Below are 12954 nucleotides of genomic sequence, written 5' to 3' on the forward strand. Positions count from 1 at the left end.
AATTTAACTGCCTGGAAAGATTCATAATGTGGAAACTAAAGGAGCAACAAGGCCAAGTCTTTTTCAATCCTATGGAGTTTCTATGGGACCAAATTTTGAAATGCAGTTTATTGAAGCAAAGTTGTACAGTAATGTAAAAGATTAGACCTGACTGAGTTTATTAAAAAAAAAAAAAAAAAAAAACAGGTCTCTGTCCGCCCCCCTTCCCCAGGCACGCCAAGCAGAGACACCACATCTGGTAATACTGTAGGCACATTGTCCTTCCAAGTCTGGGTAGGAAGCTCGGGTTCCCTCAATATTTTCCCCCGGTGGATACGGTTACCCAAAGGGCACTGCGAGCCTGACTGAGCAGCCACATCTCTGGAGCTCTCTGATGAACTCAAGGATGTCTGGGATGAACCGATGGAGCTCCTGTCTTTTCTACACTGAGAGTTTTATGTTTTCTCAGTGGATCCAGAGGTTGAAAATGTTTTTCATGTTTCTCTTTTTTGAATTGACTGCTTGGAGTTGGCCAGTTTGTAGCTTCATCAGCCACAGCTGCTGATTGGCTGGACGTGATCTTCTTTTCTTATCAGTGAAGACACAAACCTTTACCAGGCCACACCAACAACACTCCTAACGCTGCACGTTGTTTCTGAGTGAGGACTAAGCTAGCCATTCTCAGTGTGAGTGAGGTGTGTTTTATTGTTTTCATCTTTTGTTGGTGTCTGGAGCAAAATAGATTTGGTAATATTGCCAAGTTTTTGGAAATCTTGGAGTTTAAAGTTCTACATTTGATAGAGAATGCTGTTTAAATTTGGAAAATATACAACCCCACTTGCAAATGAGGTTTATTGGCCAAAAGTTCAAGTTAGCAGCTGTTTCTGATTGACTACTGCACTCTAAGAAGTATTCAACCCCTTCATGATGAGCAGCAGTTTGCTGTTCTGACCTCACCATGATTCAGATGCAGACAGCAGCTTCTGGCAGTGTTCCTGAGGAACCTTACCCCGCTTCTCATGGCTGAACACCTCCAGCTCTTTTATATTCTTGGTTTTTTGGCGCTGTGACCTCTGAGTTTCAGCTGCGTTCAAGTCGGGAAACAGTGGTGGCCCCTCTAGTATCTTCCAGGATGTCAGTGGGATCGTCCAGTCAGCGTCACATTTCTGCCTTGGACCTCCTGATTCCTGACTGAATCCATCTTGCTCTCTACATTCTGCTGGTTTTGGAGAGCAAAGCAGTCCCAGAGCATCACTGTGCCACCACCATGCTTTTTTATTGATCTTTTCCCTGCATGTTTCATTCTTCCTACTCCAGACATACCACTGACCCTGAAGCTGAAAAAGCTTTAGTTTTGAATCGTTGCTGTGGCGACGATGGTCGGTAGTGGAGGCCTGGAGTCCTTTGGTATTTAAGTGCCTCAAGCTGTGAACTAAATCACTTTTAGACAGTAGGTTATCTTGACATTATGAATGTCACTGACTTTTTTAACAGAGTCCTGAACACTGATTTAGTTTTTTATTGTCCTTTCTGGCTTCAGTTTGGCATTCTAGCTTTTTAGGAACCTTACTGTAAAAGTAAATGAACTCGAATTGACAGTTTATGCTTTCTGCCTTGCACATACATTACTTGCACAAGACATTACTTTTAGGTTTTATCTTGTCTGTATTTGCTGTGGAAAAAGAAAAGGAGGGAAAGAAGAAGAGAGAAGCTTCTCTGGAAGCTCTTATCGCTTCTCTGCCTTGAATTGGACAGAAAGTTGATCTGGCTCTCGCAGATGTACTTTTTGTAAACTCAAAATATAATGATGAATGGAAGCAGACATGGGAGTGCTTTGTGACATCTCCAGAAGAAACCCCACCTCTCCACCCTGTGGTCTGGTAATGAGCAGCTGAGCGGCGCTTCACCTGGCGCCCAGCACACCTCACCTTAGATTAATCCTCCAAACCAGCTGTTCAGGCGCTCCCGATTCAATCACAGGAGAAATTGTGGCTTTAATTGCGAATGTTATGGATGGCATGATTAGCGGATCGGTGTTGATCGACCTCATTTATGTCTCCGTTTTAGTTTAATCTGTTCTGTTAGTGATTTATAATGAGGGAGATACTCAGTAGTTCAGATTCCTCTGTGTGTGAATGTTGAATCAAAGTTGAGATCTTTGATTCAAACTGTAATCTAAGACAATCACATGCAGACACTGCTTCTTAGTGAAATCCCTCTAACGGACCATGAGGTTCGAGCTAAATTAATTAGACGTGCAATACTTTGTAGGAGTTTGATCTGAAGCTTAAAATAAATCCTGAAAAGATGCTACTAATTGATATTTCTCCTCTGTCTCTAATGTTGGTTGACATCAAGTGTGCCTTAGGACACGTTTGTAAGTCATCTTCTTTAGCGCTATTAGCTTTTTATTTTCCTTTTTGATGTCTTTATTCATCTCCTCGGCTTCAGTTTTAGAAAGGAGGCGAATCAAGCTGCGATTTACCTTTTAGCTGTCCATCCTAGACTTCATGAAACACTTTCTATGAACATTTTCCAACCGGGATCAACTCAATTTATGTATGTAAGTTTTTCTAACATTTTTACAGTGTTTGAAGAATTTAGTTATGTTTTTTTTTTTTTCTGTTTGGCAGGTTGTTGAACTGATCTCCAGTGCCATCGCGGATTTAGTCCAAGGGATATATTACGAGAATTACTACAATGTTGAGGTAAATCCGTCATTATTGAGAAAATGACACTAAACAGCTGGTCTAATTGTTGCTTTTGTCTCACATTTTTCAGCTATTTTTAGAAAAAAAAATTCTAAATTTCAAAAAAAAAAAATAAATAAATAAAGGTGTTTTCACGTTTTAGGTGCTTTAAGGTCATAAATCTCAGACTAGATCAGTGACTTGAATAAAAAGTGAGTCTTTCCCCTTGGTTGGTTCTGACATTATGAGCTACCAGCTGCTTGTAGGAAAAGACATCCCGATAAATAATGAATCAAGACGGACTTTCTTAATTCAAATTGACCTCAGTGCTGTCAGACTGCAGTGAAATAGATTTCCCCATAATTACTCTGTTTTTAGGTAATGCTCTGCATTCACAACTACCTTCCTCTGCCTCGGCCTACATGTTTTTTTCTTTTGTTAAATTTAGTGAAAAGGGTAGAAATTATAACATCAGTTTTTTTCTGTAAACATGACTTCTAGAGGATTTGTTTTCTCCTCTGCGGTGTTCATCTTTTGGCTTTAGGATTTGTGTGAAAAGCCTGAGTGAAATGTCTTGTTTGGATTTGAGGAACTGTGTGTTCGTCTGTGGGAACTTTGAAGCGTCTGCCACTTTTTGCCCCGCAGGACGGTCTCGGCGACGGTCTCGGCGACGGCGTGGACACGACGCCCTGGGAGGACCAGGCGTTTCTGTCCCACGGAGCGCTGCTGGCCAAGAGCTGCCAGGCCGCCATGCAGCTCGCGAAGCACGACAGAGAGGCCCAAAGACTGGCCTACCTCTACGGGAAACACCTGTCGCTGGGTCACAAGGCAAGTGTTAGGGAACGAAAACAGTAACCAAACAGAATGTTTTATTGAATCTTTTGAATTTGTGTTGGTTTATGTGATTTTTTTTCCTCCTTAATAAATAATTCCTGGCAACTTGGAAGGAAAATATTAAGAAATCTGATATGGTTGAAGACTTGGAAAGAGGTTATTTAACAAAATAAAAATAAATCTAATAAAAAGTACACATTTAGGTATTGTGCTTTGAGAAAATATTGAACTTTTTCACATTTTGTCACATACCAACCACCAACTTCAGTGTAGCTTATAGAAAAATTTTATGACATAACACACAATTCTGGATAAGTGTTTGGTGGAAGGAACCTGAAAAGTTTTATATGGATTTGTTTTTCTTCCACTGAATTAATGGTCTGCAAAACCACCATTACCTACATCTGTAAACTTGTAATATCGTATGTCTCTACTATAGTAAACATTTTACTATTCTTCTTTGCTAATTTCCTCCAGATCAGTCAGATTGGCTGTGGACAACAATTTTCAAAGTCTCAATTTGATTTAGATTAGTGACGCATCGATCCGCTTTTTTCACTGAGCTTTAGTACCGGCCGATTCTGATCCGATACAAAAAAAAATGCTGAGTTGACTTAAAACATTTCTTGCTTTTTTTTCCAAGAACAAACATAAAAGAACGGAATAAAAAATGTATGCGATAGTTCTGCTCCTAAGATGTACAAATAGCACAACTTTAATTTATTCAGTCACTGCAATTCAAAAAATAACAGCCAATGTAGATAAATAACAGATAAACTGAAATTGACAAAAATAAACTGCAGAAATCCTTTCAAATAGTTCAGAAAGCTCAATTAGGAACTCTAGATGTAATGTAAAATAAACAACAAATCCTGATGTCGCTCAGAGAACAAAGAATATAATTAGACTGAATAGATTTGAACTTATGGCACATCGTCACTGATTCCCTACCTGGAATTTTTTTCAGTTCGAGCACCGATACAGATATCGGATCTGTGCGTCTCTAATTTAGATGTGGGCTTTAACTGGACCGTCCAAACACATAACCAGGCTTTGATTCTATTGTAGCTCTGGCTGTATGTTTGGGGTCTTTCCTTATAAAATTTGCTGAGGTTTGTACTTGTAACATGACAAAATGGGGGAGAGCTCAATGGGTATAAATATGTTTGCTGTGAAATGTAACAAATTTGGTGCGGAAAACTGAATACATTTTAATTTTGTTTCACTTTCGTTAACACTCTCCTTTTTTTTATTAGCAAGCTTTATCCCTCCTGTGACAGATGTACTTTTTTGTGACTGTGATGAAGTTATATCAAAGCAAAAGACTAAATGAGCTTCCGATCCACATGGAGCAGAAATGTCTGAAAGCATGAGTAATTGGCCCTCCTCTAGTTTCACTGTATCTGTGTTAATCAAATGCTTCAAACTGGAATTGAATTGGCAAGAAACATTGCAGAAAGAGGACGCAGGCAAAAAGATGAAATACAGAAATTAGGAAGGATGCTCCAGACGGTTGTTTTGTACTGAACCTGAATGTTATGTCAGCACAAACTTTGTTCTTTTTGAGTAGTTTTTGGACGACCTTATGCACAGTGCTGCAGTGGTTTGCCGTTTCTTGCCGAGGCTCCCTGCAGCTGCTGATCTGCGGGGCCTCTGCAGCACGCTGGAGTCACAGCATGGTGAACGCTGAAATGAGCTCTTAAAAGGAAGAACTGTCCTCATCAGGACTGTTGTCCCTCACCAAAGTGTCCACCCCACTGCTCATTAGCAGGACCTCTCCCAGTGTAAGCTAGCCAAATGTCACTTCAACCACTTTTTTTTTTTTCTTCTTCTTATTTCCCCCTCCAGTGTGACGGTGTAATTGGTATCCTGAATGTTGCGGAGCAGCATCAGTGACTGTTTATGTGTTCCACCTTTGTGCAGCTGAACTCTGACCTGCAGCCGTTTGTGAAGAGCAGGTTGGGAGCGATGACATCATTCAGCCTGAGCGCCGCCCCGGTGGTTTTCCACCGTCAGATCGTCGGGAAGGAGAAGTGGCACCAGCAGCTCCAGGAGGTAAAACATGTCAGCCACACTGTCAGCGGTTCTGGTGACTCTTACCATCTCCTGTAAAAAAAAAAATTAAGTTAAAAATCACGACGCAATTAGGTTGCACAAGTCAGCTGTGATCTCAGTTTGTTTATTTCACAGAGATGAAGCAAAGCGTTAAATCCAGCTGCTCTAATGCTTCCTAATCCCATTGAGTTTAAATGCAGTGAAGAGAAGCTGCTGGTTTTTGCACCAAAGAGTCAGATTCTGTCGTGGAAATTTTAAACTTTTAATTAGAATTAAATTAGGAAATCAATTTTTGTCACTAAATCAAAAGGCTTGAAACTTAAGCACCATCACTTTTATACTTTACTTTTTATTACTGCTGTATTGTAAGTGTTTTAAAAAATATACATAAAAGAAGTCTCAAGAATGCCTCCACCAAAGTATAATTGCACTAACATATTCTACATTTAGCTAAAAATGTACTAATCTTTTGATTTCCTCATCTTTTTGTCAACAGAATAATTTAAAAGCTGTTTGAACTGTAATTCTGGTTGTACATTGAAGGTTTTACTGGATGTGGTAACAGAAAGACAGTGACAGTGCTTCAAAATTCACTTAGGAAAGAAATGAAAAGCTTCACTGAAGGGATTTAAAAGCTGGTGGAAAAAATTTCTGGAAAAAATTGCGAGATTTGACATATTTTCAAGGTGTAGATGAGATAAGTAGGAAAAATAATGGAAAATATTTGTATGTTTAGACTTGGCTACCTTTGCAAAAGTTTCATTTATCCATTCATTTGTTCAACCATTATCCTTTTGCATATTCTACATTTTAACCTAACAGTTGCAGAAATATCTGCTGCCATTCCAAAGGAGAATGAAAGTGTGATATTTAGTAGGAAAAACTTTTAGGAATTCCCAGATTAAATCTGAATCACAAACAAAGAAGAGTCCTAAAGAATAGAAGTTTAGAAAGACACATTCAAATGAAAAACATAACAGCATAAAGCAACATATCACCTCCATAATCAGCTGTAGTCATAGAGAGAAGAGATCTTACTACTGTATTTATTAATACATGAGAAAATATCTACTACACATCAAAGATTTTTAAAAATTAAAAAATCACATTTTATGACCTCAAAATAAGAATTTGCAGATCTCCCATGTAGCCAGCAGCTTAAAAAGGACAAAAAAAATCTCCACTAAATCTGCACTGAATGAAGGAATCATTTGATTTCTTGCCCCTGTTTTAAACCCCTAGTCTATTTTTGTCTGAATCTCTTATTTACATAGAAAAAAGCACTGTTGAAGTGGCAGTGTTAACACTTATGAGCAGTCTGCTCTCTGTTTTTAAAGAGATTGCGTCACAATCTAGTAGCGATGTTCAGTCCCAACAGAAGTGAAAAAAGGGGGTAAAAAGAGGAAATAACACCTGCATACATCACTGAAGAAAGAAAACGTATTGCCTTCCAGGCTTTTTTTTATTTTCTTTTTAATGAAATTTGCAATTTAGTTTATAATGACCCAAAAAATGTAATAAAATGAACTCTTCTGTTTTGTCTCCAAGGCAAAGACCTTGAGAAACCAGTTGGATTATAGTAAGGTAAGGTGAAATTTTCAACTAACTATCACGCCTTGTTTTTCACTTTCACCCTTTTCACCTCTTTGAGCATTTCCAGAAACAATCTGGATGTCTTTTCACTGCAACTCACGTCGAAGTTAGGAAATCGCCTTTCCAAAGTCAACGTGTGAGGCCAGAGTGGGACCAAAGCAACAGAGGGGAGGGGTCTGGGGCACGTTGGGAGGGGTGGGAGGGGGTGTTATTTGGTCCCGTCTGAAACCAGAGCTGGACGGATTGGTTACCGAGGCCTATTTGTGGAGGAGACACCGAGGCTCTGAGACAGAGGTATTGTGAGAGAATCTCCTTCAGCCGAAAAGAGGAGAGAAGTTTTTAAGGGGAACCAAGGAGGGAAGCTGGGGAGGAGAAAACATTAATGTTGTGGATTTACCTAGAAATATCTGCATGACTTTTGTTGTAGAAATGAAACTGATTTTCTTAAATTGAACCACACTTTGCCTTTGTTTGTGTGTGTTAAGAAGTCAAAGACACCTTCTGAAGAAAACTATGTAGATTCACCACATTTCTCATTATGCTTGTGGTAATAGTTGAAGGAAGATACTCTGAAAGGCTGGTTTTCCTTACTTATACAAAGCAAACAAAAGCAGATACTTTCTTTTAATGAACAGCAGAAGAGTAAAAATGCAGCCAAAGAAAAACTGTAACAGACCTTGAGTAACCCCGATTGGGACAACGGGAAATGCTGGGCCTCTCGCTCTCTCTTTTTTCTTTTTCTTTTTTTCCCCCCCTGATACGTTTGGCCCAGAAATGAAAAAAATATGCATCTCAAAAACTGTGGTTTTTAGAATTTAAATTACTCCTAAAATTATTCAATTGTCCTTTGAGTTTTGTCTGCTGTAAATCCAGGCATGAAAGAGAAAAAAATATACTGGATAAAAACAAAGTGTACGCAGCCCGTTATAATACCAGGTTTTTGTTTTGCAGAAGAAAATTAGACAAGGATCAATTATTTCTAGGTTTTTATTTAGTCTTTTAATTTGAACATAACATGCATTAGCATATATTCTAAGGGAAAATGTAAATATATGACACAAATCATTTAAACCATCTTAATTTCAGCATTGGGGTTTCTTTTGGTTGTGGCCTTTGGTCGTATTTATCCGCTTTTCTTTGCAAACATCGTCTAACTCCATCATAACACACAAAGAGAGGATGCCTCTTCTCCATAACCATCTTCAGATTACCCCCACAGACTTTCTTTCAGAATTGGTTTTCTCTCATGAAGCCATTCTTTTGTGTTTTTCACATATGCTGCGGTGGTACTGCCACCACCATGTTCTTTTTTTTTTTTTTTTTTAGTTACAAGCTGTGTTATTTCTGTAATTACGGGCCTAATGTTTTACATTCGATTCCATTCGTTTCCATTCTATTTGTTTTTTAAAGGGAAGGGATTCTGTCCAGCAGTTGTTGCTGGAAAAAATACAGGAGCACACTGCTGTGAAGGTAGAGATCTCCGATTGGCTGAAAGTTGAAACTAGTTGCACACACTTAGAGGATTTTCTCAACTTAAAAAGTTTAGAAAAGCAATATTTACTTTGCTGTGTTTTTAGGTGTTTATTTACGTCGATTATCCAGATTATATGACTGGACTGGATGCGGGCAGATCACCTGCTGCAGTTTGCTGCGCAGCGCGATATACGCTACGATATTCCCAGGTGCCTCTGCTGAATATCAAAATCACCAAGACAGGCTGGAGGGTTTTGATGCTGAAAAGACTTCGTCTTCCTTTTTTCTAGTTTCTGACAAGAGCTGGACCTTTAATCCAAACAGCAGAGTTCAGGGAATAAAAGCATCAGGGAACTGATGCAGAAAGAAACAAAGGTAGCTGGCAGGATGGTACGAAATGCATGTAGAAAGCTAATCTTTTTCTCTTTTTTTTTAAATAAATAAGCAGGCAGGATGTTTTGAGTTTAGCTCCTACAGTTATTTTTTTATTTAACTTCTTCTTTCTTAAGGGAAGGCCTACGGGGGCTTTCCACTTCCAGAATTCATGAGGCAAAACGCCCTCAGCAAAAAGATGTCCCAGTGCAGCAGCAGGAACGCACAGCTAGAAAAAAAAAACAAAAAACTACAGACTCAAAGCTGCTGTTAATGCTTATTGAACTCGATGTCTTCCACTTAAACATGTTGGAATGAGGAAATGTGATGTGCAAACTAAGCAGCGTTATTTTGAAGTAAAAAAAAGTATTTATTACAGATTTCTTTTGGATATTTTTTTTTGTCACATTTTAAAGTATCAAATCCCCAAACAAATCTTAATGTTGAACAAAGATAAATACAAACTACAGTTTTCAAATTCTAATTCTTATCCAAAGCAACGTGGCCCCAGTGAGAGTATGTATAAAAACATGGAACATTGGTGAACTTTCCCAGCAATGGAGGGTCGACCAAAATTATTCCAAGAGGGCAGCAATGATTATCTCAACAGGTCAATAAAAAAACCCCAGAACAGCAGCTAATTTAAGGTTAGCATTCATGATTCAACAACATGAAAGAGAAACGACATCCAAGGAAAAGTTCCAGTGTGAAAACCAGGACTGACTGAAAAAAAAAAAAAAAAAGATAAAAGCTGTCTAAAATATCCAACATTCGATTAAGTAAGATTAGATGTAAGTGGAACTTAAGGTGCGGATCCTGTTACACATATTGTAAAGCTAAGGCAGCATTTCAGAAAAAGAGCATTATACTTACAAACATGGTGGAGGTGGTGTGGTGATGTGGGGCTGCTTTGCTTCTTCAGGATCTGAATGACTTGCAGTAATTTAATTTATAGATTCGTTTCCTAGAGCATCCTGGAGGAGAATCTCCAACAATCAGATTGTGACCTTAAGCTCAACAGCACTCCAACACAGTGATCCAAAGCACACCACAAGTCAGTCCCTGTATGGCTCAAAAGACAAATGAGAGTTTTGAAGTGGTGTAGTCAAAGTCTGGGTCATTTATGCTTGAAAATCTCTCTAATGTGGCTGAAAGAAAACAATTTACAAAGCAGAGGGGGATAAATTCCTCCACAGAGAGTAAGGGGTATTTAAAATGCCCATTCAGTTATTACGTTTAAGGGTAAATTTCTTTTTCAGGTTGGACCAGGTCAGTTCGATTAGCTGTTTTCCCTGAATACTAAATAAAATGATCACTTTCACAACAGAAGAGATCTGTAGTCACACTTGGCAAGAGTTTGGTTCATTACTTTATATTTTATACAATAGTGAAATGAAGCATCATTAGTCAGATGATATGAAAGCCAAGAGGCTCAATTTTCCAAACAACATAAAAGTCCAACTTGAAGCTCACAGATAAACGAGGGAACCCTGCATCCCAGCTGACGGTGCGTTCGTGTCTGCGCAGAGGAAACTAACGGCCTCGCTCCGACTTTAAGAGCAAACTAACTTTTCCCGTACAGTCATTGACAGCCGCACAGTGGCAGCGCTGACACAGACGTGACAAACTAATGCCTGTTTTCCCTCCTTCCGCAGCTCCTGGCAGCGGTGAAGTCGGAGAAAGGCGTGAGCTTGGCGGTGGACTTGTGCCGTTACCATAGCAACAGGGCTCTGGAGGCCATCCAGGCTTTCCCCTCCTCTGAGGCTCGATCCGCCCTGGAGAACATCGCCTCGGCCGTCAACAAATTCTGACCCAAGCTCGCGCGCACACACACCTACACACAGATATATACACACACACAGAGACACACTCCTCTGTGGAGGCCTGAGAGAGTCTTGGGTTGGCCATGACGTCGTCTTCGTGTTTTTTTTTCTTCTGAAACTCCTATAACTGTTCATCATCGAATAAAAACTCATCACTCCGGCTTCGTGCCAGATGTTTTTGCAGCTCCGATACTCCCCCTCTCCTGCCCTGAGAAAATTTACCGGCAGACTGCTTTTTAAAGAAAGAAAAAAAAACTGTCTCTTTATTGTTACCTGGCTTATCAGCACAGCCACATACAGGGCAGAACATCATTTAAGATGTTTTGATGAATTGTTAGTGTCATCTGGAAAATGTGCCATGAACAGCAAGTGAGGCATTAAGGAGTACTTACTCTCAAAAAATGTCCTGTTTTCTTTTTTCTTTTTTTTTTTAACTATTTAACATATTTGTTAGTGCAAAGTTGATGTTCTAAACTGCAGCTGCTTGAAATTTTACTCTTTGCCAAACTGAGGAGTTTCACTACGGAAAAAGGTCCTGTTTTACCAATTACGCAGCAAAGAACTGCTTTACTGCAGAGGCTCGACTCGGGTGAATCAGGAGTTGTAATGTCATCAACGTTGCCTTGTTATGTCAGTCTCAATGCCTGTTTATCTGTCTGTATGTATGTGTGTGTGCGTGTGAGCAAGAGAGAGATTTGAGGCAACCCAGGGGCGGGGAAAGGTCACCCAAACCTCTCCCCTATGGACCAGCCAGCGAGCGCATTGAAGCTCCGCCAAGCAGTAATTATTAATGAAGAGACCTGAGCAAATGGACAGGAAATGCAGAGGTATTGATTGGGCCGGTTGCCCTGCTCTAAGCCGTACAGACTGGCGCCAGCCTGGTGGCCTGTGGTTTCCCAGGCTGCTGTCTGTGGAGGGCAATGGGGGGGCGGAGGAGGCGCAGCTAAGGTGTGAAACCAGGCCACCGCTGGCAGCTGTCCGTCTCACGCCAGCTACACCTGAAGGACAGAGTGTACGAAGAGGGGACGGGGAAGAAAAGTCTGTCTCCTGTAAAAGAAACGCAGAATGTAATTATTTACAGGTTACTCAGCTTGTATTTAACTTGAAAAGGTACGAAGAAAACATAATAAATATAAGAATGGAGATCATTTTAAAACTTTATCCTGGTCTTTTAAATTTTATTATTAAGATTTCCTTCCACTAGTGGCCTTTATTCAATGTTTTAGGCAGAACGGTAACAGTGAATGGAGAAAGATACGCTGCCCATGTGGTAATTTTTAGAGATGCACCTACCAGGATTTTTCCAATTTCTAGTTTTCCTTGAAGTCCAAAGTGTCTACTCTGATATTCAACCAATATCAGTTTTTTTTCTTACTTTATGACTAAAAGAGAAAAAATTGTGCAGAGGTTCTTTGATACAGGAACTACCGGTAGTTTTTAATCCACCAGAAAATGAACCAATTGGCAGATTTTCTCGTGTATGTGTCAGACCATGTCTTTTTATCAAACGTTTAAAGATGTACTGAAGAAAAATAAGTGCATCAAAGTTTAAGCTGATGTCTGCTGTGTTCAATTTCTTAGTTTTTATGCAATTATTTAGATGAGAAAAAAGTGATTTTTCAGTATTTTAGCCAAAAATCTGCAAAAGTCAAAATCTCAAAGGCAATAATCTTTGGCCACTTGACTGCTGCATCTCTTCTCATTTTCCATTCAGTGTCTGCAACATATTTTATAAATGTTGGGACAGTTTCAGTACTTTGCTATATTGTACTTCCTTTTAACAACTCCGAAACTGAGATCAACTGTTTTCAAGAAAAGTAAGAAAGCAAAGTTTACTTCTAAAACACTTTTTAAAGTAAAAAAAAAAAAGTGCTTCACGATGAAAATTCAAAAACGGAAATGAAGAACAAGAGAATGAAAATCTGCTTTAGGCCAGAAATTTACACTGTGCATAATTTCTTATTTTTCCAAAACATTGAAAATGGGAGCTAGTTTAGTAGCACCGTTTCTTTAGATATGACTCAAACTGCTGGGTTCCAGTTGAAAGTAAAATGCTTCCCTATTTTTTCCCTCTGAGAGAGAATTTCAGCAATCAAGTTCCTCCTCTTGTTTTATCAACCTTTTCTTATCAGCCC

The 12954-nt window shown here is 39.3% G+C and overlaps 1 protein-coding gene across 2 annotated transcripts in view; it reads left to right on the top strand.

Annotated features, from left to right (window-relative positions):
• The window catches only part of pdss2 (prenyl (decaprenyl) diphosphate synthase, subunit 2), a 32656-nt gene extending 19980 nt beyond the window's left edge, over nucleotides 1-12676 (top strand). Inside the window, exons 4-8 of one of the 2 annotated variants that reach the window (XM_007575712.2) lie at nucleotides 2613-2687; nucleotides 3315-3497; nucleotides 5427-5558; nucleotides 7107-7142; nucleotides 10652-12676. In XM_007575712.2, coding sequence (XP_007575774.1) covers nucleotides 2613-2687; nucleotides 3315-3497; nucleotides 5427-5558; nucleotides 7107-7142; nucleotides 10652-10807 — 582 coding nt within the window. In that variant the 3' untranslated portion in view covers nucleotides 10808-12676. The remainder of the gene's footprint in view (nucleotides 1-2612; nucleotides 2688-3314; nucleotides 3498-5426; nucleotides 5559-7106; nucleotides 7143-10651) is intronic. The other variant, XM_007575721.2, reaches the window with a different exon arrangement.
• The last annotated feature ends 278 nt before the right edge of the window (nucleotides 12677-12954 follow it).

Source organism: Poecilia formosa, unplaced genomic scaffold, assembly GCF_000485575.1.
Source record: "Poecilia formosa unplaced genomic scaffold, Poecilia_formosa-5.1.2 Scaffold8, whole genome shotgun sequence".
NCBI lineage: Eukaryota > Metazoa > Chordata > Actinopteri > Cyprinodontiformes > Poeciliidae > Poecilia > Poecilia formosa.